Source organism: Bos taurus, chromosome 16 (genome assembly GCF_002263795.3).
Source record: "Bos taurus isolate L1 Dominette 01449 registration number 42190680 breed Hereford chromosome 16, ARS-UCD2.0, whole genome shotgun sequence".
In the NCBI taxonomy this organism is placed as follows: domain Eukaryota; kingdom Metazoa; phylum Chordata; class Mammalia; order Artiodactyla; family Bovidae; genus Bos; species Bos taurus.
Window position 1 is genome coordinate 2,358,078 of NC_037343.1, and position 27,072 is coordinate 2,385,149.

The following is a 27,072-nucleotide window of genomic DNA, read 5'->3' on the forward strand; positions in this document are numbered from 1 at the left end:
GTGATGGAAATTTCCACTGTCGCCATCTCCAGACTCTTCTCCATTTTTCTCTCCCTCTCACTCCATGTCTCCTCTTCTTTCCTCTCCTGTCAGCCTCTCCTGCGCACCATCCCCAGATCTCCTGCTCAGTTACAGGGCTCTCTGGGGAGCAGTCCGGAGGTGCCTGCACGTCAGACTCCAAACCTGCGGGGCAAACTGCGCCTCTAGCTCCAAGCTCCCCCAGCTCCCTCATCCCCCCAGCCCTCCTGTCACCCTCAGGCTCCAAAGGGATTCAGAACTGAGAGTTCTGTAGTCACACTCAGTATTTGAATGATCACTTCTCTTTTGTTCCCTTCCTCTCCCCTTATTGTTGTTATTCTTATTTATTTTTATTTTTTACAAAACAGGAGCAAAACTGAGTTGAGGGGAAGTGACACGTTTCTCCACGAAGGTACAAAATTGCCTACAGAAAGTCACTGTCAGTGCGAGCCGGCTGCCGGGCAGAGCCGTTCCTGGGCATCCCTCTTCCACGCGTCCTTCCAATCCAGCGAGGCCGGGGCAGGGCCATGTGGGGAGCAGTTCTCCCCAAGGTGGGGAGGAGAGGCCTTCAGCCCTTGCCCAGGGTGGGGGAAAGAGCAAGCAACTGAGACTGCACAGATACAAAGAGGAGGGGGTGCCTCCTGTGGGCTGGGGCCCTGGGGACGCAGGCAGGGGACATCCAGGCAGAGGCCCAGGGCTCTCCGGGCACAAAGCCAACTGGGGAGGCAGGCGGCTCTAGCCAGAGTCCTTCCTGCTCCTTGGAGCTGCTCCTCAGAATGGCAGCAGAGGCGCCCCCAGAAGGTGAGGGCGGCTCCTGGAGGCTGCGGGGCACCCCCTGGGGCTGGAAGCTGGTTGTCTCGGTTCAGCTGCCAGGCCTCAAGCACGTGGGTCCAGGTCAATTTCCTGGCAGGGCGTCTGGCCCAGATTGCTTCCCTCTTGGTGAAAAGTAGTCCGAGTTATTTCTCTACTGCCGAGAACAGGCTGAGCTTCAGGAATTCTGTGACGGTGGCGGGGACCGAGTCTCCCCTTCGGAGGACCTGGGCCACTTCCTCCCTGGATTCCAGTGCAGGACGAGGGGTGCCGAGACCACCCGGGCAGAAGGGGCGCTCCAGCCCCAGAAAGCCCAGACTGGGAGCAGGGGCCGCCCACCCACGCTCTGCCTGGGCTGGCCGGCGCCAAGCTGGGCTGCCAGCCCGGCTGCCAGCAGGAGGACGGCGAGAGCCAGGATGGCTATGAGCCCGGGCCGGTCCCCTAAGCCTCTGCGGCAAGGGGCGGCCTCTGTAGTCCTGGCCCACACACAGGCCAACTGGGTGTGGGCATCCGCGAAGGCCACCTGCAGGCAGGCCCAGTACTCCGTGGCCTGAAGGAGGCGCGTGATGTTGTAGCTGTGGGTGCCCCGTGGCAGGCGGGCCAGCGCGGTGGCCCTGTGGCCCCGGAGGGTGGAGGCGCTGGCCCAGGTGAGGTTGGTGGAGACTGTGTTGGGTGGGGAGACCCAAGACAGCAGGATGTGGTAGGGGTGGGTCTCCTGAACCCGGAGCTCCAGCCCCCACGCCTCGTCTCTGCCGCGTTGCAGCGGGGCCCGGCCGACAACCACACTAACCGTCTTCGTGTCGGCCCCAACCAGGTTCTGGGCCACACAGGTGTACAGCCCTGCTTCTTGCGCTGTCACCCTCCGCAGCTCCAGCGTCCCCTCGGGGTACACCCGGTACTTGCGGCCCGCCCAGGCGGCCGTCAGCCTAACCCCAGCGGGAGTCACCCAGTAGATCTCGGGCTCGGGCTCCGCCAGTGCCCGGCAGTGCAGCAGCAGGCTGTCTCCGCTGGCCACCTGGAGGCGCGGGGGGAAGCTGCGGGGGGAGATGAGGGGCAGGCAGTGGTCCGTCATCTCCCGGAAGGCCACCTCCCGCACTGGGAGGCGCTGAAGGTCCGGGGGCTCGGCACACAGCGTGGACTGGGGCTCGATGAAGCGGACGCGGGTGCTGGTGGCGTTAGCCCAGCGGATGACACAGTCGCAGCGGATGGGGTTGCCATGGAGACCCACCTCCTGCAGGTTGGGCAGGGACTCCACGGTCTGCTGGTGCAAGGCACTGAGAGCATTGTTGTTGAGCATGAGGGTCTCCATCTGGGGCAGGTGGCGGAAGGCTCGGGGGTGGATGAACGAGAGCCGAGGGTTGTTGGTGATGTCCAGCTTGGTCAGCTCGGGGAGGTTGACCAGGGCAAATTTGTCGATGGAGACCAGTTCCTCCATGTTGTTCAGCCCCAGCTCCTTGAGGTGCAACATGTTGGCAAAGTCCCCGGGCCCCACCCGCTGGAGTGGGTTCTTGTTCAGGTCTAGGAACTTGAGCCCCGGCACCTGCTCCAGCGCCCGCCGGGGCACACGGGCCAGCTGGTTGTCGTAGAAGGAGAGGCTCTCGAGGCTTTGCAGCCCCTCCAGGGCATAGTCAGAGATCTCCCGCAGGTTCATGCCCGCGAGCACCAGGCTGCGCAGGTTGGCCAGGGGCCGGAAGTTCATGTCCAGGATGGCATCCACCTTGTTGCCGCCAATCATGAGGATCTCCAGGCTGGGCAGCATCTCGAACCAGCGGTTGTCAACGGCCCGCAGCAGGTTGGAGTTGAGATGTAGCCGTAGGAGGTTGCTGAGCCCTGCGAAGGCCCTGGGGGCGATGCGGTAGAGCTGGTTGTGGTTGAGATAGAGCTCCTGCAGGCTGGCCAGCCCCGCGAAGCTGTGGTCCTCCAGCCGGGTCAGCTGGTTCTCCTCCAGGTGCAGGCTCAGCAGCTGGGGCAGGGCACGGAGATCACAGTCTCGGGGATCTGAAAAGCTGTTCTGGGACAGGTCCAGCTCCGTGAGATTGGCCAGGTAGCCCAGTTCACTCTGGTCCACGCGGACGATGCTGTTGCTCTGCAGAAGCAGGGTCTGTGTGCCTGCGGGCAGCGCTGGGGGGACCGCCGTCAGGAATAGGTCATTGCAGTCCACGGTGGTGGCCTCGCGATAGGACGATCGGGGGGTATACCAGGGCCGGATCTGGCAGGCACACCCAGGGGGGCAGGGCACGTGCCAAGGTACCACGGGCACTGTGGCAGTGGCACCAGCCACCCACGCTAGCAAAAGGGGGGCCACGAGGAGCCTCATGGTGGAGCTGCAGGGCAGGGGACCATCCACAAGAAGAGTCTGGAGTCCCAGTGCTCTTGGCGGCTCGCAGGCTGAAGGTCAGCAGCCCGGCCAGGACCCAGGGAACCACCCCCCCAGGGCAGTCATTCTATGCGGGGACGGGAAGGCACCATTTCCTGCCCTCCTGGGAACAGCGCTCCATCCTGGTGCCGGGTCTGCTCACTCGTCACCATGCCCCGTCAGGGCAGCCTGGAAGGAGAGGACGCAGAGTTAAGGAGGGTTCAAAGGATCCGAATCTACCCCCTCCTCCCGCGTCTCCCGCATTAGACTCAAGAGGCCAAAGGACAAGATGAGCCAGGGCTCCTGCGCTCCATCCTACAGCCCTTCAGCTTTGTTGTCCTTTTCTCCCATCTGCTGGGGGAGGGACTGGGAGTCCTCAGGGAAGCAGCAAGAGATTGAGCCTTGGACGCTCCCGGGATAACTCGGGGAAGGTGTGTGCGTGTGGAGGAGAGGGAGTGGCTGGAATTGCTGTCATCTTCAGAGCCCTTCTGAGCCCAGAGAGACGAGAAATAGACTCTCCGGCCTGCCTCTCTTCTCTCCTCCCTCTCTCCTCAGCTCACTGAGTAAATGGGAAATAAAGTGACAGTTTTCAGACATCTCTCTGCACAGTGTGGGTAGAAGGTCGCAGAACCAAATGTGGCTTCTCAATTCCAGGGTAAGCTCCTAATACTTTGAAAGTTGAAAGGCAGTGGGCCCCAACCCTGTGCCCAGACCGGCTGGGGCAGTGGGGTGGTCGTCTGGGGTCTGCTTAGGCTCTCCTGGGATGGAGGTCGGCTTTGTTTTTTGCCAACTTTCCTACCTGGAGGTAGGGGCTTTCCCTTCCCCAGCACCCTGGCCAAGTTGCTAGGAGGAGGAGGTGGGTTTAAGCCTGGGTCTGAGCTCTTCAGTCCTGCAGGTAAGACCTTAGGTGATCTGGCCTCTGCCCATTCTCCTAGCTTTGGCCACTGTACTGACTCACTGCAGCCAATATTCTGGGCCAAAGTTACCCTCGACATTCACCTTCTCATGGTCTCCCAGACAACTTCCACTTGTTCTTGAAAACTCAACCTAAGGCCAGTCACCTCCTACAGAAAGCTGCTTCTCACCCTCTGCACCCTTGGAAGGCTAAGGGCCTGGCTCCTGCTCTCCCACTGCCCTCTGCTTTCTTCTGTCACAGACCTGATCACACCATGTGGAAATGTCTCTCCAGCTGGGAACCTGTGTCATTCATCATCATGCTTACATCCCAGGGCAGGGGCCCAGGGAGGGTTTATCATATAAATCAGTCTCTGTGGTCCCAGGGCTCCTTTCCCCAGGAGGCTGGGTCCTTACTCCTACTCCCATTTAGAATCTCAGCGACTGCTGTCCTTCGCAGGCATGGACAATCCAGTCTAGATTCTCTGGAACCCAGGGCCCGGCTGCATCACCCTTGATGCAAGTCCAGCCTTGGCCTAGAACCAATATGGGGAACTAGAGGACACCTCCAAGCCTCATCTGACTCCCAAGTGAAGGTCTGCCTAGGTAGTTTTCCAGCTGCGGGCGTCAGGGGAGCACACGGTTACTAAACACCTGCAGTTTGCCAGGACCCAAGGCTGTGCGTGTCTTATTTCACTTAACCATCATAAAGATTCTATAAGATATGCATTAATACTTCCAGTTTCCAGATGAAGAAACTGAGGTTCAGAGATGGTTGAAGAGTTTGGCTCAAGCCACACAGCTGGCAAGTGGCAAGAGCCAGGAATCCAGAGGGTGTGCCTTTTACACTGTCCTTCTCTGCCCCACATCTGGCCCGACCCAATCCTGGGCACCCTGAGCTGCCCTGGCCGCTGCAGCAGCAGGCTGGGTGCCCATTTGTGTCCCCTGAGGAGATGACTACTTGCCAGGGAGCTATGAGAAGCTGGGAGCTGTGTCTCCCATCACCTTCCAGGCAGGTGCCTCTCAGTCGGCCAGAGGCACTCTTTGGCTTCCTCCTCCCACTTCCAGGATGCTGGGGCTGGGAGGGGAGCAATTGGAGGCCTCCTCTGAGCAGGGGAGCGGCATGCCTGTTTACATTCGACTACTTCCCACCTTCCTCTGCAGCTATTTCTGAAGGTGGGAAAAACAACATGACTTAAAATGCACAGAGGTTTTGCGTGGGGGGTGTGTGTACACTGACACATAAAACTCAGGGCAAACAAACACACATGTACAAAAGCATGCACACCTCCATCCACGTGCAGAGGGGAGCCGGGGGACCTCAGCCGCCCAGGCCGGTGAGTGGCGGTAGGGACGAGGGGTGAGGACTCTGTCAGCCGCCCAGGCCGGTGAGTGGAGGTCAGGAGGAGGGGTGAGGACTCTGCAGTGTGCTGTGTGGTGCAGAGGAAGCAGGGCTGTCCCTGTCGTGGGGCTAAGACTGTGGTCCTGCCTCACGGGCACACCAGAGGCCTCTGCTTCTTGCCCAGGCCTGACAGCAAACAGATCTTACTGTTACTTACCACTTCCTACCAGAGCACTTAGGGAAAAGCTGTTGACTATTCTGAGCATCTGTTCCTTAGCGTAGAATGAGCTCGTCATTAGGATTGAAGGAGCTGGGTGTGGTGCACACAGAGCTCAGGAAGTCTTAGTTGTCCGCATCCCCCAGGATGGGGAGGCACCCCAGCTCCAGGACTTCTCAGAGGGGAGAGAAGTTGGATCCTAGGACTTAACCAGTCCCTATGAAGCTTGCCCACTGTGGGCCTAGTGTCATCCCCAGGTGGGGTGGGGAGCTGGGGACAGAACCAAATGCCACACCTTTAAGAGTGCCACTCTGGCAGGACCAAAAATGTAAAATGATTAGGAGAGCCCAAGACAGCTCGTGAGGGAAGAGAAGGCTGCAGTGGGTGGAGAGGGCCCTGAGGCCCTGACTGAGTCCCAGGCTCCTCTCCAGCGCCTCTGTCCCGGCGCCTCTTTCTGCTGATGCACAATGGTGTGAAGGGCATGGAGAAGCCATTTAAAAGCTCATTTAAAATGTTCAGAGACATGCCTTTCCCTCTACCCCAGGCTCACCCACCTCCTTGCCCCTGTGGCTGGGCTGGGGTGAGAGCCGGCATCTAGAGAGGGGCAGTGGCTGGATGCCTCACGTTCACATGCACCTCTGGCCCCGATGCTTGGCAAAGGCCTAGACAAGTCCTCCCCACCGCTGCTGAGCTTCCAGGATAGAACTCAGAGCTGCCCACTCACCTGCCATCACCACTTAAGCCTGTCTTGCACATGGCCCACTCATGCAGGCTTGATTAGCAGTTTCTGCAGGAGCTGCAGAGAAAGCTAATTGTCTTTTCTCTATAATCTCCCCGGGTGAGCAAGAGTTCAGATTATCATGTGTATGCTTTCCCCGAGAGCTGGATTTCGGGCTCTTGGTGGCAGGGGCCGTGTCGTGCATGTTTTTGTGTCCCCGTGGTGCCAAGTGTAGGACTGGCAGAGGATACTGGTGATTGGATACAAAGAGTGAAGTATGTAATGCTCCTATCAATCCTGTGTGCAGGCAGAGAAGGAAGAGATTATTTAGTCTCTGCAGCAGGAGCAACTGAGGCACCTAGAGGTTAAGTGACATGTCGGAGGGTACATGGCTTCTGACGTGGTGGGGTCAGAATTCAAACCCAGGTCTCTGACTCCATAGCCTGCCTCCCCGGCCCACGGCTCACTGCCTGGCAGACCGATGCTGGCCGGCCTGGTGGCCCAGCAAGCCTGCCTCAGTGGCCAGGCCCTCAGGGACGACCTGACCCTCTACCTCTCCTCCCCAACAGCGACCTGAGGGGGCCCTCGGGCACCATGCCTTGATTCCTATCTACAGGGACTCCCCTGGGGACACACAGAGAAGCCCCTGCTCCTCTGTGTGGTGGCACAGACCTCAGTCTGCCTCTGGACTGGGGGCTGGGGGCTGCTGTGTGCAGACCTCTGCAGCCTTGGCCTTCAGTGAGGGGGACATGGCGGGTCTAGCCCAAGAGAAGAGAGGAGCAAAGCTTCTTTTGGAAAAGCTGGCTCTGTGAGCTCTGACGGACCCCCTCTTCCAGGCAGCTGCTCTGGAGCTAGCAGAAAGTATGGAATGGACTCCAGACACTTCCCACTGAACCACGATCCTTGGCAAAGCACCGAATGAAGAATTCTGGAGAAGCTGGCGTCAGGGGCAGAGCAGCCCTTCTCCCGTTTCTCTGGCCCAGCACAGCTGGGGGCTCCTGCCAGCAGACAGCGATGCTCCTCCAGACGGCCGTGGGTGCAGAGTGGATCTATCCCCCTCCCCTCCTTGCAGCCCAGCCCCCCTGGGCTGGGAGCCCTCAGGAGGGAGGAGCAGCAGGCAATGATCGATGGCCTGGCCTTCACTGCAGCTTCAGTGCCAGGGCCCCCTGAGCTGCAGAGACAGATGGGCAGCATAATTGAGTGTAGCGTTGATAAACTCCGGCCTCCTCACTGGCAGATAAGCTCTGGGTGGGGGGACACGAGGGGTGGGGGGCGGGCAGCGCTCCATCTGTACACCTGGCCCCTGAGAGCTCCTCCTGGGAGGGGAGCATGGCCCTCGCGCCCGCCTCCCATTTAATCACAGACAACCAGGACCTCAGGGCTGCAGGAGACCTCAGCGTTTATCTAGTCTTCCAGAGTCTGAATTCCATAAATAACTTATGCAAAGGAGGAGTGGTGAAGCAGAAGGAAGCCGGCCTCTGCGATCAGTTTTGAGTTTGGCTCTGCCGCTCACTGTGTGACCTTGGGCAAAGTCAGCGCCCCGGGCCGGGAGGTGAGGATGAGACCCTCTCACAGACCTGCTGTGAGGACCCCGGATCGAGGTCTAGGACGTGCCTGTTCGTGGCCCTCACAGCCCCCTTCCCCATTGCCCCTCCCCGCACCTTAGCTCCTACTTCTCAACTCTTACCTTTTGTAGTTAACTTTTCCTTTCTCTTATTCAGGTATAATAAGAGAGCACATAAATGGCACAAATCCCAAGTGTGCAGCTTGATGAATTTCTACATTAGTAGATACCAATATAACCACCCCTTGAACAAGAAACAAATACTTCCAAGCCCTCCTGAGGTTCCTGTGCGACGTTTCCCAGTCAATGTCCAGCTCCCACCTGGAGTAGCCATTGTCTCCCTGTTTCTGTCACCATCAGTCAACTTCATCTTTTAAGCACAGAATTCCCCTTCCTTCCCCATCACAACTCGAAACCACGGCTCTGGAAATATTGAGTCAGGCTCTAGGGAACTCCAGAACCCCAGACTTGAAATTCACTTAATTCATCCTCCTGCTTCACAGTGACTATAGCTTCTCAGGGTCTCATTCTTAATAAGTGATCTCCAAGAAGGGAGATGCCTCTATTTCTCTTTCTTGATCTACAGTCCTACATCTTAGGGTCCCCCCTCGGGTTGGAACCCTATGACCTGAACCCGTGAGTGCTATGCTGCCTCGAGGCAAAGGCAGGAGGTCATCCTGGCCCCACACACCCCTGGCAGCTCTTCCCCAAAGCCCTGCTGGGCCTTGGCCTCCTCCTGGGGCAGCACTGCTGGCCGCTTTCTGCTGCCAGATCTATAGATATTCTGATGACAGAGTCTGCGGCAGCAGGCAAGGGGACAAGCGGGGGAGCGGTCAGAGAAGAGAGGCCCAGACCAGACTCCTTCTCACTGCCCCGGGCCCCTGCACCTACCCATTTCAGAGGCTCCTCGCACTGGATGGGCCCCAAGCCCAACATCTCCCAGCAAACCTGCTCAGGCAGCACCAGCACCCACCAGTCTCCAAGACTGGAAATCGCCACCGTGACCCTCTCCCGCCTCACACTGCCCTCCGCAGTGCGCATGCTTACGATCCCTCCTCATCGCTTGTCTTGACTCTTACGATAGCCTCTTTTGGTGTCTCCTTCTCAGCCCTGAGTGACCCTCTTGTTCCCAAACACCTCATGCTCCCCCCAGACTAGACCTGCTATTTCCTTCCCTTCCTCAGGCCTCGCACTCAACCGGCAAAACCTCTCCCCAACTTCAACTGTCAAACTCCTCTCCAGTCATTAAAAACCCATCCCAAATGCCACCTCCTTGTGACATGTTCCCAGAGTCCCTCCGAGAAAGGTGGTCATGTCCACTGCAGCCCCTGGAACCCGGAACAAACCTCCACTGTAACAGCATCTGTCTTACTGCCATTCAGTGAGCCTGTTTCCTCAACCAGGATGCAAGTTCCTGGAGGAAGGAATGGTTTGGTACTGATTTTTATCTTCTCAGAACCTAGGGCAGTGCAGAGGGTGGGAGGTGTTTACAACCATGAACTATGAGCAGCAACCCATTAGTGGGTCATGAAAACAGTTTAAAGTGGATAACAATGTGCATTAAAAAATGAAATAGACAATAGAATGTGTGGTATGTAGCTAGAGGAAGCAATGTTTTAAGAAACGTTTTTCTTTCTGTTTTATACACACACACACTTGTACACAGTCAGATATGATGCAAAATCATGCATTTTTGCCCTTGAGTCGCAGCTATAAAAGCTTGGAAATGATGAGTCTGCAGGGCCTCTCTGACTGAGGTGAGTCCCTTCAACTCTTGTTGACGCCGCAGGAAGGATGATATAAATCAGTGTCAGAGGGAAGATACACTCCTGAGTGCTTTGTATATGCCAGATTTCTATTTGTTGGCCCTTTACATACCTTATCCTATCCTTGCAACATCCCTGTAAATGGGTACTTTTTAGAAGAGAAACTTCAACTCAGTGGAGCCCAGGGATCAGACCTAGGTCCCACAGCTCGGATGTGGATGGGCCTGAGTGGGAACCCGGCTGTGCCTCACACACCAGCCCTTTCTGCTTCCATGATTCTGGTACCAGAAGCTGTTCCAAGAGTGGAAGATGTTGGGGAGACTGGAGGAGATCAGGGATAAAAATGGGGGGCATCTCTTGGGGAAAGGATGAGGTCTTCCCATCCACCTTTGCCCTCTCTTCCACTTTGCAGTGAGAGGAGTCACTGTTCCAGTAAAAACCTTTTCCTGGCTTGGGAGGGAAGGGATTTGTTTCCAGAAAGAAATATCTGCATCTCCAGGTCTCTGGACTGGCTTTGGACTCTCGGGGGCCTTAGATTAGGTCAGCCATTCAAAAGAGGGCTTTGGAGTCAGTCTGTACCTGAATCCTGGTGACCTTGAGTATCCCTACTCAGGCTGCTCCTCGGTAGCTGGGGAGAGACCTCCCTCATGGGGGAAATCTGAAAGAGGTGATGCCTGCCAAGCGCCCGGCATTCAGTGGAGCCCTCTTCCACTTCCATCTCCCTGGGTTTGTCTGGGGCACAGTCTCCAGCTTCCAGGCCGCCCCCACACCAGGCCCGCCCCAGACAGCTTGCCCGTGGATGTGTGCCTCCTAGTTTGGGCAGCCCTTCCCAGGAGCTCTTCCATCTCAGGCTGACACTCCTTCTTGGTGGAGCTGCCCTCTCTTGGGTCAACTGTAAGCACTCCCTGCGGCTTCCAATCAGGGTTCTGTTTCTAGTCTTCAGGACTCTAGAAGGCTCTGGAACTCAGTCCACTTATAGATCACCAATGTCTGACACTCTCACCCAACAAACAGTTCACTCTCCTTGGCTTAGGTGAGCAGCGCCTCCATTTGCCCAGGTGCTCCTTGGAAGGGTCGAGAGGGCCCTTCCTAGCAGCGCTGCAAGTGTCCCAGTGTGACTGCAGCCCACAGACCGTCTGCACTGGCCACCAGCCCAAGGGGCAGCCAAGGCCAAGCGCCGACCTTCAGCCTCTCCCGCTCCCTCCCTGTAATTGCCCCTGCCCTTCCTAGAAGCAGCCGGGGGTGCTGGGCAGCATTTCAGCAGCCCTTAAGACGCAGTGGGTCCCTGGGAGCCAGGTGCAGGCGGAAGGAGGGGGAGGCTTCAGAGAACGGCAAGCAATGCGCCTTCCTGCTCCGCTGCTTCTGCACATGCAGGGGCCTTGCCCAGAAGTCCCTGTCGCCGCTCGTGTACCCTGGGAATTCTCTGCGGCCTCTCTCACACTGTCCTTCTCTCAAGTCTTCCATTACCACCCCCGCCCCCAGCTAATTAATCCCTTGCTCTTTTTCTCATCGAGGAACCCACATCCAGTATGATGCTCAGCTCCTGTGTCAGACTGTGAGCCCCTCGAGGGCAACTCTGTGACCCCTGTGCCCAGAACTAAGGGGGAGAGAAGCACCAAGGTGAGCACAGTGGGGGTGCGCTGGGAGGGGTGCCTGGGGGGCGGGCTCGGGGCTGAGGAGAAAGACGTGGAGCCAATGGGGAACAGACCAGTTACAGAAGGAGAAAGGCCAAAGCTCTTCTAACGGAAAAAGAAAACGAAATCAGAATGAAAATTGATGAGGCGGAGAGAAAAGGAGGACTCGTTTCATCAGCAGGTTTGCCAGATGAAGCTCCGAGATAAATGGCGCGTCGGAAGGAGCCTCGGCCCCGGTGGGGCTCACCGCCTCCCCTCTCTGTCAGCTGTCTCGGGCAGGCCTGCGAGACAGATGGCTGCAGCCGAGCCCTGCGGAGGGCCCCCCGCAACCGACCGCAGTGAGCACGGCCTGTCCGCGTGGCCTCCTCCAGGCCCGCCCTGCCCAGCCTGGGCCTGCCCCTTCCTGGGGCCCTCCCCGTCCCCTGCTTCCGCCCTCAGTCAGCACCCCCTCGTCCTGCCCCGACTGGAGCCTTTGTCAGAGGCCCGTGTGACCTGGGCCCGCATCCAGCTTCTCTGCAGTCAGGGCGGGAGCAGAGGTCACGGGAAGTGGCAGAGGGCGCGGGGCGGGACAGGACTGGGTTTGCCCCTGGCCTCACTGGCCTGGGGATGTGTCCGGGCCCCTCACCTGTGACCTGGGGGCTGGGCCACAGAGCGCTTCTAAAGCTGAGGTCCCTGGACCGGCACCATCGGCACCACCTGGAAATTTGTTAGCTGTGCAGATTCTCCAGCCCACCGCAGACCTCCAGGATCGGAGGGTGGGGCCTAGTTATCTGTGCTTGAGCAAACCCTCCAGGTGCCTCCGATGGGCTCCATGTTGGAGAACTGCTGGGCTGGATAATCTCTAAAGCGCCCCCCAGCTGAGCCTAGACTTCTGTAAACAAGAACAATGCCAGATAGGAATGCTTAATTAAAACTCCGCATATGATGAGCTTCATATCATTATGCTGATAGGTCAGGGTTGAGTATTCCAGACGCCTCGCACCTCTGGCCACAAGGAAACTCTCTACCCGATGGGCATTAATAGAGTCGCGACTGTATGCTGGCACTATGGGTGGCTAGGGGTACAAGGTCACGGGGAGGGCAGGTGTGATCACAGATTTAAAAAATCCCCACTCTACTAAAGCATGATAAGAGCTGTCACAGAAGTACCTACCAAGGGCAACATGGACACGGTCCAGAGGAGAACACACAATTCTGCCTCATGAGGGACACTGGGCAAAAATTCAGAGGAAATTTCCAGAAGTCATTCAATCATGCACAAAAAATGGGTAGATCTGAAGGTATGAAATGTACCAATAAAGTTGTTTTTGTTTCTTTAAAAAACAAACCTCCCAGGGAAGTGTTGTCTAAATCAACAGGTCAACAGATGCACAGATGATGAAAGATGTTCTTTACATACTGGGGACACCAGAAACAAAGGTCCCGGGACAAAAATGATGAAGAGAACTTCAAGAACTGAGTGGTCCCCCTTAGTTTCCAAGAGTGCAGGTGGTGTGAAGAGACGGAACAGCAGGCTGGAGCCAGAAGGCACATGTTTCGCAGACAGAGGGCATGGAAGGCAGTGCCTCCTGTAGCCATCAATAACAATACCCTTTATGACCGTTTGCACCTCGCAGTTTAAATTCTTCCACCTCCACGATCCTGTGTGAGTCTCACAATAGGCTGGCAAGGTCATAGATGTCATCACTCCCATTTTAATGGAAAGGATATTAAGTGACTTGCCCAGGATCATATAGCAAGCAAGTGAAAGCCACGGCTTTTAGCTAAAAGACACTGTGTGCTTCCAAATCCAGATTTATTATCCCAGAGGGACAGCAATGTTAATAATGGTAGCCATTGACTGAGGACTCTCTCAGCCAGCCTTAGGCTGGGCTCTGACATGAGTACTCACACTCAGTGCTCAAAACCACAGGAAGATAAGGGGATTACTAGCCCCATTTCACAGATGTGAGAGGATATGTCCCTCACCCAAGAACATCCAGCTGGTAAAACTAGGAGTCAAACAAGGTCTGGCGGCTGCCAATGCCCTCGCTCTAAACCCTGACCCCACAGCACCCTCCTCCAGCTGCCCCTGCCCAGCTCTCTTCAGGCCTGGAAAGGAATGGGAAGTTTCCAGCTGATCAAATTCCCCCAAGCGTGGGCCAGCCCAAGAGAAAGACACTGGCCCCTGGCCTAAGCTGAATAGCCCTTCTGGGAGAGGAAGGCCCTATCCACCCTGGCAGGGGCTTCTTGCCTCCAAGCCCATCAATGCCTTCTGAGCCCCACAGACCTGCTGGGGGACCACTGGCTTCTAGGGCCCAGGGCCTGGTGGAGGGAAACGCTTCCATCCCATGATCAATATCAGGCATAATTCAGTGACTGCAGCAAGTACAAAGGAGTGTAGGTTAAATCAATATTTAGAAGCTTCGAAATGAAACTAATTAAGAGCAAGCCTTAATGATTTTTACTGTCTGGGAATAAAAAAGACAAAAAGCCTGCCTCTATTTCACGATTCCACCTTAGTAGCCTGTAATCGTTTGGGAAGAGCGGAAGGTGAAAAGCGATCCGAGCCAGCCCCACTTTCTTCATTGGAGGAGAGGGGAGTGCCTCGTCCTTGGCAGAGGAAGCCACGGAGGAGAAAATGGGTGGAATGCAGCACAGGATGCAAACAGCATTGCAGAAGTCCACTGGACCCTTACGGATTGAACTGCGTCCCCCACAAAAGATGCAACGAAGACCTACTCCTAGAGCCTGTGCATATGACCTTAATTTGGAAACAAGGTCTTTGCAGAGGTAATCAAGTAAAGATGAGATTAGGTTGCTGCTGCTGCTGCTGCTAAGTCACTTCAGTCGTGTCCGACTCTGTGCCACCCCATAGATGGTAGCCCATCAGGCTCCCCCGTCCCTGGGATTCTCCAAGCAAGAACACTGGAGTGGGTTGCCATTTCTTTCTCCAATGCATGAAAGTGGAAAGTGAAAGTGAAGTCGCTCAGTCATGTCCGGCTCTTAGCGACCCCATGGACTGCAGCCTAGCAGGCTCCTCTGTCCATGGGATTTTCCAGGCAAGAGTACTGGAGTGGGGTGCCATTGCCTTCTCCGATTATTAGTTTAGAGTGGGCCTTAATCCAATACTGGTGTCCTTGTAAGAAGAGGTGAACTTGGACACAGACACGGAGACACAGGGAGAATGCAATGAGGTGATGAAGAACGCAAATGAAGCGCTGCAGCTCTGAGCGGCCAAAGACAGCACCAGGGGCTGGGGGGGAACCTCCCCTCCAGGCTGCAGAAAGACTATGCCCTGCCGCCCGGCCAACATATCGATTTCAGGTTTCCAGCCTCCAGAACCCGAGGCGATTCAGTTACTCTTGGTTAAGCCATCCAGTCTACTTTGTAGTACTTTGATATGGCAGCCCCAGCAAACTTACGCTGGGATCCTAGGTTCTGGCTGTCACTCTACCACTTACTAACTGTACAAGCTTGGCAAAATGCTTAATCTCCATGAGCCTCAGTCTTCACTTCCGAGAAATGGGGATAAGACTAGTGCCTTCTGTCGTTTGTCCAGAGATCTGGTTTAGATCTAATGAAATCATGAGTGTGAAATATGCCATGGGCTGTGATATACCATCTAGGCTTAACTGCTAGTGGAAAAAATCTGGGAATAACTGAGGAGCTGTCTGTCAAATGGGCAGGAAGGTCCTTGCCAGCTCACAAGGCTGGTTTAAAAATCAAATCAGATCACAGGTGTGAGGTGTCTTTGCCTCATTAGCAACATTATATACATGAAAGGGATTCTTAGTGTTGTTCTCAACAGGGATTCTATTTGTTGCCCACTTGGCCCTAGTTTTCTTATCTGTAAAATGAAAGAGTTGGACAACATTAAGATATTTTTTCTAAATCAATTCCTTATACATATATATGTTGATATATATTTGATATATACGTATATATTTAAAGTGGGGGCTTCCGTGGTCGCTCAGAGGTTAAAGCATCTGCCTGCAATGCGGGAGACCTGGGTTCGATCTCTGGGTCAGGAAGATCCCCTGGAGAAGGAAATGGCAACCCACTCCAGTATTCTTGCCTGGAGAATCCCATGGACAGAGAAGCCTGGTGGGCTATAGTCCACGGGGTCACAAAGAGTCGGATACGACTGAGCGACTTCACTTTCACTTTCTGTCCAGATATTTTCCTAAATCAATTCCTTATACATATATATGTTGATATATATTTGATATATGTGTATATATTTAAAATAGTACACCTTAGCATCCTAACTTCGTTCTCATCCCAGCAGCCCAGGAGAATGCAGAGGGGGGCCAGCCAAGTGCTGTGGTAAGGGACGGGAGTGCTGGGCTTTGCACCCTTTTGCCTCCTATTGCCTCAGGGAGGAAGCCGAGCCCTTTTCCTCTGTTCTCACTCAAGCTTACCAGGCATGAAACGAACAGGAAACCACGCAGGCAGCAAATAAAATCTCTATCGATCATGAGATGGCTGGCATCCCAGGTCCAGCTGCTCAGAGCTGGTCAACTTAAATAAATTTTCCTAATGATCCACTCGCACTTAACGCTAGAGCTGCGTCTTGTTAAAGCACAATGAAACGGGGCGGCTGACCGTGGGGCTGCTGCTCTGTCAGGGCCTCGTCCAGGGCTCCAGGGGTGCAGCTCTCAGGTGACCTCTCAGCATTTTGGAAGGAGCTGCACTTTGCAGCAGTGGGGTTCTCAAATGGGGGACCAACCTTCCTGCCATACGACGACCAATATTCTTCCCAGACGGGCATCAGTGTGGTGAGTGAGCATCTGTTTGCACGCCCTCACAGGAAGGGGAACATTCACAGCAGCACATGATAGTCGCCACCACGCGGCAGCCACCTGGGGTTGACACCACGCTGGTGGTCACCCCACCTGCAGCACACCGTCTCCATCAGCATCACCCCGTTGTCGCCCTCAGCTGTGACCCCAGGACCCCTCACTCACTGTCTTCACCACGCATCACTGTGAACACCTTTCAGTAGCATCATCATCCCTGCACCCGCTGCCTCGATCCCGGTCATCGTAAGTACCCTGATCATCCTAAGATTCGTTCGGGTTCACCTCTGTGACTTGTACACCATCTGAAAGAGATATGGATTTTGCCATTGGGAAATACAGATGAAGAGACCCTGTAAGGCTAACATGAGCATGAGTGGATTCACATGTACACCCTAAAAGCAGCATGAATGTGGACATGTGATGCATACACAGTACCGGGGGAAGGGAAGTGGGGCTGGGAGTGTAAACGGGGACAGGCAACCAGAGCTTCGCATTCTCCTTGGGGGAATAAAAATGATCACTCTTTGCCTCCTGTTATCTCTGTTTTTCAAGTCCGGCTGCACCAGAGATTCATATGAGGATCTTTTAAAATATACTCATATCTGCATCTCACTCCAGACCAATTAAACCAATCTCTGGGGGTGCAATGCAGGCATGGAATGAAAACTCCCCAGAATTTATTTGCATGTAAATTTTACATAAAAAACAAATCTGTAAAATAAAGTTGAACTCCATGGTTGTTGAAGCATTTAGGGAAAATGTACTAATACCAGTAATTTACTTTAAAATGCAGGAAAAATAAGATGGATTGATGGATGGGAGGAGATGTGATAAAGCAAGTGTCATCCAAGGTTAATGGTAGAATCTAGGTAGTGGGTATATGACTGCTGACTGTTAAATTCTGTCAACTTTGCTGTGATACAATATTTAAAATTTTTCATAATAAAGTAGAGGGGGAAATACCCAACTGGTTTTGCTGAGAAGCACTGCACCTAATGGAAAATTCCATAAGCAAGTGAGCGTCTCTTTCCTCCACCCTCCATGTGTGAAAAAACATCCTACCCTTTTCTCATCAGACTCACGGACTCTCTACCAGTGTTTCCCAGCCCTCCCTGGGTCTCAGCACACACAGACAAGGGTATTTGGGTGGGCACCAGGGGAGATGGAGCAGCTGCCCACGGGAGCGGGCGGCTGGGGAGATATCGGCTGCCCAGGCCTCAAGGGGCTGCCCAAGTGCCAGGGCGGGGCCCAGGACCACTGCCACACAGGCAGGCCAGCTCTGTTCTGCTCAGTGTCCCCAGGTCTCCCCTTTCTAAAGCCTCGGCTAGCGTTCTTGGCAGGGATTAAAACCTCTCCCAGGAACACCAGGGTATACTGTAGTGTGTGTGAGTGTGGGGGGGCAGACACTGTGGGCAGGGCCAGGCCTGTGGTGTGTGTGTGGGTGACTGTGTGTGTCTGGTGTGTGTGTGTGTCTGTGGTGTGTGTGTCTGATGTGTGTGTGTGTGCCTGCTGTGTGTGTATGTGGTGTGTGTTTGTGTGTGTGGTGTGTGTGTGCCTGGTGTGTGTGTGTGTCTGCTGTGTGTGTATGTGGTGTGTGTGTGTGCGTCTGGTGTGTGTGTATGTGGTGTGTGTGTCTGGTGTGTGTATGTGGTGTATGTGTCTGTGTGTCTGTGTGTGTGGTGTGTGTGTGTCTGTGTGTCTGGTGTGTGTGTGCGTCTAGTGTTGTGTGTCTGGTGTGTGTGTGTGTCTGGTGTGTGTGTGTGTCTGGTGTGTGTGTATGTGGCATGTCTGGTGTGCGTGTGTGGTGTGGTGGACGCTGCGGGCAGGGCCATGCCCCCGCCTCATCTGTATGCTCCTCCAGGCCGGCTGGCCCTGCCGGGAGAGCGCCATGGCAACACCACGCTCTTTAAACACAGGAGTCTGTGCTGCCATCGCAAAGCAGCATTAGGCAATTTAATTAAGGAGCTGGCGGCAGACAAACTTTGTGAGTTAAAGGCATTTTATTAAATCCCATTGTATTATGCAGCTCGGTTCCCCCAGGAGCTGCAGAGCTGGCGGAGGACAGAGAATTTGCTGGTGTTTCTTTCCTCTTCTTTGCTTTTTTCTGGCCCCCCTTCTGCTTCATGAATGCATTCACTGAGCGTAGGGGCCCCCGGCCGTGACTGTCCGTTCCCCCGGGCCTGAGCGCCAGGCCCCGGCAGAGAGCCTGCCGGCTGCAGTCTGGGCTACAGGGCCAGGCCTCCAACCTCAGTCTCGAGATCATACAACTAGGAAGGGGCAAGAACCAGTGGTCTTAACAACCCCATTTGATATATTTATAAACTTATATATATGCATGGGGGCTTCCCCAATGGCTCAGTGGGTAAAGAATCCACCTGCAATGAAGGAGATGTGGGTTCGATTCCTGGAGAAGGGCATGGCAACCCACTCCAGTATTCTTGCCTGGAGAATCCCGTGTACAAAGGAGCCTGGAGGGCTACAGTCCAAAGGGTTGCAAAGAGTTGGACACGACTGTGTGATTACAGACACACACATACGCAAGCATATGCATATGCATGTGAGTATATATGTATATGCAGTATATATAATTATTAGTTATATATAAATAATGCTTTTCGGATATAATTCATGTGCCACAATTCACAATCACATTATATTTGAGAGGTAAATTTAGTGGCCGGATTTGCCACCAAGTTCAAGGATGTTTTATTATTACCAAGAGGAAGCTCCTCTTGGAAGGGCATCCAGCTGTCTGAGCAAACAGAGCCGCAGCCTGGCCACGGGCTCCCTGGGAATCGGTGGGCCCCGCCTCCTCCCAGCCTCCACCTCTTTCCTCACCACTGCCCTCTCTCCTTGCCCCCTCCCACCTTGCAGGTCATCCATCATTCCTCTCTCTGCCCCCACCAGCTCCTGATGCTGCCATCTGGTTGGGGGTCTCCTCTGCCTCCACACCCTTGCCCCCACCTGGCAGAGACTGGGTGCAGCTGAAGCCCAGGTCAGCCCTTGGAGAAGTCCCCAGAGGGGTGGCCATGTGTGTGCAGCCCAGGGGTAATGGAGCTGGCTGCAGTGGGAGGCCCAGGTCCACTCTGCCCCCATGGAAATCTCCCGAAGAAACAGCAGCTCCACCACTTATCAACTAGGGGACCCCCTCCCTGAACCCCAGATCACTTGTAAAATGAGATAAGAACATCTTCTCTGAGTTTTAGCAGGTACAATTTAATGAACACTTACTCTGTCCTGGGCCTCTCCTAAAGTTTCTCTATTCTCTAACCCATGTGAACAGCCCTCTGAGAGTGGCAGGTATATGCACTGCAGGGGAAACGGGGGCTCAGAGAAGTGAAGCCACCGCCCAGGCCCCACAGCTGGCACGTGCAGAAGCCACGACACACGTCCAGCCCGTGACGCTGGGCCCTGACTCCTCACCACACCACGTGCCAGGCCGCGAGGGAGCCCACTTGTGGATGGTGGAGGTGTTCACAGTGCTCCTCGACCGAAACCTCCAGAACAACAGAAGCAAGGGTCTTCTCCCCAACTCCCACACAGTTCTGCTGTGGCCTGGCCAGCTTTCTCCCACTGACACAAGAAGAAGTGCTCCAGGGGCTGTGCCCCCTCCCTTCTGCTGGAGCAGCTCAGGCTGCACACATGTGAGGGTGCGTGTGTGTCTGTGTGTGTGCATATGCGTGAGGGAGAGGCGCAGAGCCGGCCAGGTGAACCAGCTCGGAGGGGAGCAGATACAGAGCCTATTTTATTTTTTTTTACCACTTCTTGCTCTCCTGGGCTCAAGGCCTGAGTGGTGCCAGCTCATTTTCCCAGGGAATTAACAAGGGAACATTCTTCTCTGTAATAATGATAAAAATAATAATAATTAACACAGCTGTGACTTATATTTCTCCAGCGTCTCTCTCCCCAGATCTCAAAACTCTGGGCAAATAGCAAACCTGCTGGCTTTCCAGTCATAGTCGCGAGCCTGGGAAGCCTCAGGCCCTGCCAGATTTCCTGTCTGCTCCAGCTGGGCAGCAAGGCAGGTGCACAGGAGACTGTTCCAGAAGCTGCCCCCTCAGGTTACTAGCGGAGCTGGGAAATGACCCCTGGTGCCCTGCCTTCTCACTCCTTCCCATTCTGGGCTCACCCTGTGCCCAGGAGGTGAGCAGGTGAGGAAGGAAGTGGGGTGTCAGCTGTCTTTGCCCAACTTTGAAAGGTGACCCCCTCTCCGGGCTCCTAACACAGGGGCGCTGCCTTCGGGAGGACGACCCCCGCTCCTCCAGCCAATGGAGCCACGGCCGGCAGGTCTGGTCCCTGCAGAGAAAGGCTGATGGCTTTTTCTGGTCCCAGCCAGGAGTCATTACACACCAAATGCCTAGTTTAAACAAGTGATTAGGCAGCTCTATTACAAGCACACGTGCTTCCCGCCAGGGAGGGACAGGAACGTCCAGAGGTGGCCGAGGGGGAGGAGCAGGTCCTCAGAGCCTTGCGGCAACGGCTGTCTCCTCCAGAGCAGTCTTCAGGGAATTCAGGGCAAGGAGAGTTCCCGAGGTCCTGAGAGCCGGCATCCTGACAGACTTTTAGACACAGAGCCCACTCCCAACTGCCCAGGCAGCCCACCCAGCCCTCACAGACGTGAAGGCCTCGGCAATTTAAATACAGAGAAGCCAGAACTCTCAAGCAGTCTGTGGCTTCACCTCCCCAAAGACACACTTGAAAAGCAATTACTGGATTTGAGCAACACTTCCTTTGCTTCCTCTAGGAGCCATAGGACGAGAAAAGGGTCAGAAGGGTAAACACAGACAGCAACTCTGTTTATCATAAACACGTCCCCCGCATCTCCGGAGAGAAAGCCTGCTTAATCTCGAGTTCACAGCTGGACTGAAGAGCCTGGCAAATACCTGAAATCGTGTGTGTGCACGTGAGTGTGGGCATATGGGTATGTTTCTCCTTGAGTGGTATCTATGGCCCCAAATGTTAAGGACCACTGCTCTATTCCTGGGTCAGTTCTGAAGAGGATGGACTGGCCCCTTTCCATAAAATTCTCTTCGTCCTTCAGAAACCAGCAGTGGATTTTGAGGCCTGGATCCCACCAGCTTGAAGAAGGGGTCTAGGACAACTCTGGGGACACAGCAGAACCACCATGACAGGGACACTTTGCCCAGGCAATGCTGTGGCCGCCTCCGATCGAGCGGCGGGGATGAAGTGCCTTCCTTGTCACCTTTTCCCCGCAGTGACAGCTCCGTATCTGCTGTTCTCTGTCACCCCAGTGACAGCCTTCTAATGACAAAGGCAGCATCAAAGTCACATAAATCCCTCCAGAACCCCGGGGGCTAGATGAAGAACAGGCTCAGGAAGCTGGGACCAAACGCTTTACACAGCAGCATGGAGAGAACACAGCCTTCAGAATAGGAAAGATTTGAGCTCAAATCCTACTTCTGCTTCTTCCTAGCTGTGTGACCTTGAACAAATTACTTATCCTCTCTGACTGTCAATTCCTACATCTGTAAAATGGGAATAATGTCTCACAGGGTTATTGAGGATTCAGTGAGATTGTTGCTGTTGAGTCGCTTAGTCATGTCTGACTCTTTGTGACCCCGTGGACTGCAGCACACCAGGCTTTCCTGTCCTTCACCATCTCCTAGAACTTGTTCAAACTCATGTCCATTGAGTCAGTGTTGCCATCCAACCATCTAGTCAAAGTTATAGATCTGAGAGTCGGACCATAAGAAGGCTGAGTGCCAAAGAATTGATGCTTTTGAACCGTGGTTTGAGAAGACTCTTGAGAGTCCCTTGGACTGCAAGGAGATCCAACCAGTCCATCCTAAAGGAAATCAAACACATCCTGAATATCCATTGGAAGGACTGATGCTGAAGCTCTAATACTTTGGCCACCTGATGCAAAGAGCTGACTCATTGGAAAAGACCCTGATGCTGGGCAAGATTGAAGGCAGGAGGAGCAGGGGTCAACAGAGGATGAGATGGTTGGATGGCATCACTGACTCGATGGACATGCGTTTGAGTAAGCTCCAGGAGTTGGTGATAGACAGGGAGGCCTGGCATGCTGCAGTCCATGAGTTCATAGAGTCGGACACGACTGAGCAATTGAACTGAACTGAGTGAAGTAATACTTACAAAAAATCTGGCACAGTGCTGGCGCACAGCAGGAGTTCAACAAATGAATTCTATACCCCAGCAGACGTGGCTATGACATGCACACCTACACCCTCCTGCTTCACTACTGCAGTATCAGAGAAAAAGGGCCCCAGGGGAGAATGGCTTTTTGGTAACATGTGAATGGGCCAGAAGCTAGTGCTTCCCAAATTGCTGAATCTCCCAATCCTTCATGTGCCCCTGGGGTCCCCTTCTCCTCTGGGTGCTCCATCTGTCACTCAGTCCCTCTGCCTCAGCTCTCTCCTTGTGATGAGGGAAGCCACCAGCTCTCCTTGACCAAATGCAGACCCCGGCTGCTTGAGCAGCAGCCCCAGCCCAATCTTCCCCACCCCCCTCTGCAGGGCCTCCCCTCCTCTCCTCATTTCCTGAGCTGAATAGGAACTAGACGTTCCCTTCTGTGCCTGCAGGCCTTTTAACTCGCTCTGGAATGCTCTTCCATTCGCTGCTGGGGAAACTCTTAATTAACCGTCCATCGTCAGCTCTACTGTCACCTCCTTTGTGACATCCCTGCCCTCCGTCCTCTCCCTCCCCCAGCACCAACCCCAGCTGAGCAGCAGCCACCGGGTGGCTGCCTCCCGGGCCTGAGTTTCTCCAGGGCAAGGGCTGGGCCTGCTCCACCCTGGCTTCCCCTTCACCTCACACGGGGGTTGGCACATGATTGGTGCTCAATAAATGTGGGTTGCGGAGAAGGCAATGGCACCCACTCCAGTACTCTTGCCTGGAAAATCCCACAGGAGGAGCCTGGTAGGCTGCAGTCCATGGGGTCACCGAGGGTCAGACACAACTGAGCAACTTCACTTTCACTTTTTACTTTCATGCATTGGAGAAGAAAATGGCAACCCACTCCAGTGTTCTTGCCTGGAGAATCCCAGGGAAGGGGGAGCCTAGTGGGCTGCCATCTATGGGGTCGCAGAGTCAGACACGACTGAAGTGACTTAGCAGCAGCAGCAGCAAATGTGGGTTGGAGGTAAAAGAACAAGTAGTGTGACTGCCCATGCCTGGCAGTGGGGCTGCCCTTAACAGGAGGCTTCCTGAAAAGGGACAGCCCCCCATTAAAAGGTGGCCAGCTGGGGCTCTGATGGGGGAGATCTAACCCCGCATCTAGACTACATGAGCAGTGGGTGACAATTAGAAGGCGGATCTGCACGTGCCTATTTCAAGCCATGGGGCCAGGGCACAGGGTTTCTGCCAATCACTGCAGACCGTTCTCTACCTTGCACCTGCATCAGGAGTAAGCAGATGTGAAGGGAGAGAAGAGGGGAATTAACCATCAGGAACACTGGCAGTGTTAGGGCAAGCTCTGAGAGGCTGGCATCCTCCACTCACTTCACAGGCGAGGACACTGAGGCTCAGAGGCGACTCACTGGCCCAGAGCCAGGCAAGAAGCTGCACAGAGCTGAAACCGGAGCCAAGATGGTCCCACTCTAGAGCCAGAGCTCTTTTCTTCCCAAGATGCTGTCTTCTGCAGAAATCATAACAGCACCCAGAGGGAAGAGGAATGGGGAAAGGCTCACACTGAAAGGCTGTGCGTGCACATGCATGCCTGTGTGATATTTCCCCTTCATCACCAATGAAGAGAGAATGGATTGAGGAAGGTCTGGACAACCTCTCCTCCCACATGTCCAGATGCAGGTCAGGGGATTTCACACGGGGTTCGGGGTCACAAGGAGAGCCTCTGAGCAGCTGTCACCATCTCCAAGTACTGGTAGGGAATGGCTCTCTCAGCACAGAGACGAACAACCCAGGGGCTTCAGCCCACGCTTGTTTCTATCCCATGTTTTCTTACTTGACCAAAGTCTCAGCCCCAAAAGGATGGGCAGGAAGTGTGGGGAGAGGGAGGGAGCCCTTCAGGGTGAGAGGAGAGGGGGCTCCAGACACAGGGGTGAAATGAAGGACAGAGCCAGGGGCCAGCTGCTTGGACGAAACCAGCCCACCTCAGATTTCAGTACCTTTATTTTCTATCAGAAACATGTGATCTGGAAAATCTTGAGACTCCTGTGTGTGTGTGTGTTTTTTTTTTTTGCATGTGCACTATCATTTTTTAAAAAATGTTTAATGCTCCTTTTCAAAAATCTACTCTTGTTTCTGTTGAAACTGACAGGAAATCAGGACTGTAGGCACCTAGTTAGTGCATGGCTGCGGGCACGGTCCCACGGGGACTCTGTAGTTGAGGAAGGGTGGGACACAGAGAGGGGGAGACGGAGGACCGCAACCACACCAGAGTGAACAGCGACCGTGGAGTGTGCCAGCTTTCCTTGCACACGGGAACTGCTTCAGGTCCACATCAACTTCATGGGCAGCCCCAGCGCCTGAATTCAGAGCCAGGCCCTGCAGCAGCTGGGCAGTTTTCACAGCTCCTGTTCGGGTGCCAGGAGGGCGGCTGGCTTGCCTCCCGCTGGAGTGGAGGTGCCATGGAGCCTGTTGTGACCGCAAGATCCTGACTCCAGGTGCAAAAGGCGCAAGGAGGCATAAGCAAGGCTGGCAAGTTAAGGAGAAAAGAAGACCTCGAGGGGCCTGGTGTGGCAGGGTTAATCGCTTCTTTCCTCCAAGAGAGATTTCATGCCACGTTAAATAAATAAAACACTACGCAACTGCAGAAGAGAGGTTCCGCAGCGCATTAGATACCACCACACTCTTTCCCGTCTGTCGGTCGCCATCACGGTGACTGATGACTTATCAGAAACCACACTGACATTTCCAAATGAGATGTTTTGATAGAAGTGCCATTCAACAGGGCCAAAAAAGCCAGATATAACCTGAATGTAAATGAGGGACATCTGTCACCTTTGTTTCACCTATTTAAAGGTTTCTTGTCTGACAACAAGATCTCCAGGAGAGAGCTCAGGAGAGGGGGGCAAGAGAGAGGTGGATGGGAAGATGGGCAGGTGAGAGGGAAGGAATACCACAACCCTGTAAGAGCCCAAAGGAAGAGGAGGCCCGCCCCCAGGAACAGCAGGAAGTCAGGGCAGCAGAGGCCAGGGGACGGCTCTGACTTTCATGCTGAGTCACTGGGCGATGCAGCACAAACAAGCAGCTGCGAAAACCTCGGCCTGCACTGCCCAACATGGCAGCCCCCATGGCCACTGAACACGTGAACCGTGGCCAGTCCAGACTGAGAAGTGCAGTACGCTGCCGTCCACGCCAGCTTACACAGGTTTAATGTGCAGAAAGAAAGAAAGTACTAGCAAATCTGTTACTCCCATTACATGTTGAAATGATAATCTGGGCTGATACACTGGGTTACACGTTATTAGCATCACCTGTTTCTTTTCACATTTTTAATGTGGCTGTTGCTGTTCAGTCACTAAGTCATGTCCAACTCTTTTGCAACCCCATGGACTGGCCCTCGGGGCTCCTCTATCCATGGGATTTCCCAGGCAAGAATACTGGAGTGAGTTGCCATTTGCTTCTCCAGGGAATCTTCCTGACCCAGGGATCAAACCTGTGTCTCCTGCATTGGCAGGCAGGTTCTTTACCACTGAGTCACCTGGGAAGCCCTTCATGCGGCTACTCCATATATAAAATGCGGTTTGTATTATATTTCTATTGAGGAGCAATAGCATAGACTGCGGTTTAGAAAGATGCAGGTCCAGATCCTACCTCCATCACTCACTCAAGGCTTCCCCTTCCTAGTCCTAGGTAGGAGCCAGGACTGAACACTCCCCAAGTCTCATCACTAACTAGCTGCAGGCTTTTCCATTGGCCCTCTCTGAGAGTCTGGGAAACTGTTACCCCTTGGCACCTTGGTTTTCTCAGTGTAAAATGAAGGGTGGGCCGATGACTTCTGAGTGTGCCCCAAAGCTCTGTGACCTACCTAACTTCCGGGCGCCTGTTCCCTCACCTGTCTTTGAGAGGGGCAAGCAGCAGTAGCGGAGGGAGGTGCAGTGGTGATGTTCCTGACCTCCTAGGGTAGCCTGATGTGCTTGCGTCTTGTGGCAGACACCACGGCTCTGGGCTGGGGTCTGGACCGGGGGCACGGTGCTGAAGCCCCCACATCACCAGCGTGTGCAGCCTGGGCTGTGACCAGCCTCGTGAGCCCAAGTGGGGGATTCAAAGTGCGTTTAAAGAAGGTGGGGGAGCATCAGAGCATCGCCTAGTCCCTGGGGAAGCAAATACCCTTCCTAGAGCTGGGCCAGCTCCCAGATGCTGCCCACAGCCAGCCCCTCTGCTCTGCTGAGGCACGCACCTCCCAGGCCAGTGCAGGAACAAGGATGAAGACCAGGATTACCAGGGGCACCAAAGCAGGAAGGGGGTGCTGACAGCAATCTGAAGATCTCGGGTGAGCCAATACTCCAGACCCCTGACCAAGTCTGGCTGGGGTCCAATGCTTTCTCTCTTTGACCCTGAACTCCAAGGCCTTAAAGAGCAGGGGAGAGCTCTTCTCACCACATCTAGATCAAGCAACCTTTCATAGAGGGTGGGCCGCGGTCCTCTTACACCAGAATCAGGTTCAGGGTACTTACTAATCCTGCAGATTCCTATGCACACCCAGACTTCTGGAATCACATTCTCTGGAGGTGAGACCCAGGAACCTGCGAGCTGAACCCACTCTGGAGGTGGTCTTTGACAAGCACTGATGGAGATCCCAGTCAGGGTCAGCCTAAGACTTCCGGGTTGGGGAGTGCCCTCCCTGCCCCCAGCCTGGAGCAGGCTGCATTGGCCCCATCAGCGGGTGAGCGGGGGAGGTTCAAGCATAAGTGAAGGACCAGATGTGCATCGCAAGGGGAGGGTCGCTGCACCCTCTTGTTGCAGCCGTGTATGTCAGAGCTGGTTCCCACCTGGGGAGCGGGCCATGCCGCAGCAGCAGGGCCGC

General features: G+C 54.6%; 1 protein-coding gene across 1 annotated transcript in view; it reads right to left on the reverse strand.

The window, feature by feature from the left end:
* Positions 1–322: 322 nt before the first annotated feature.
* Positions 323–27,072, reverse strand: part of LRRN2 (leucine rich repeat neuronal 2) — a 61,091-nt gene continuing 34,341 nt past the window's right edge. Inside the window, exon 2 of the mRNA NM_001434977.1 lies at positions 323–3,373. Coding sequence (NP_001421906.1) covers positions 1,007–3,145 — 2,139 coding nt within the window. The 5' untranslated portion in view covers positions 3,146–3,373 and the 3' untranslated portion in view covers positions 323–1,006. The remainder of the gene's footprint in view (positions 3,374–27,072) is intronic.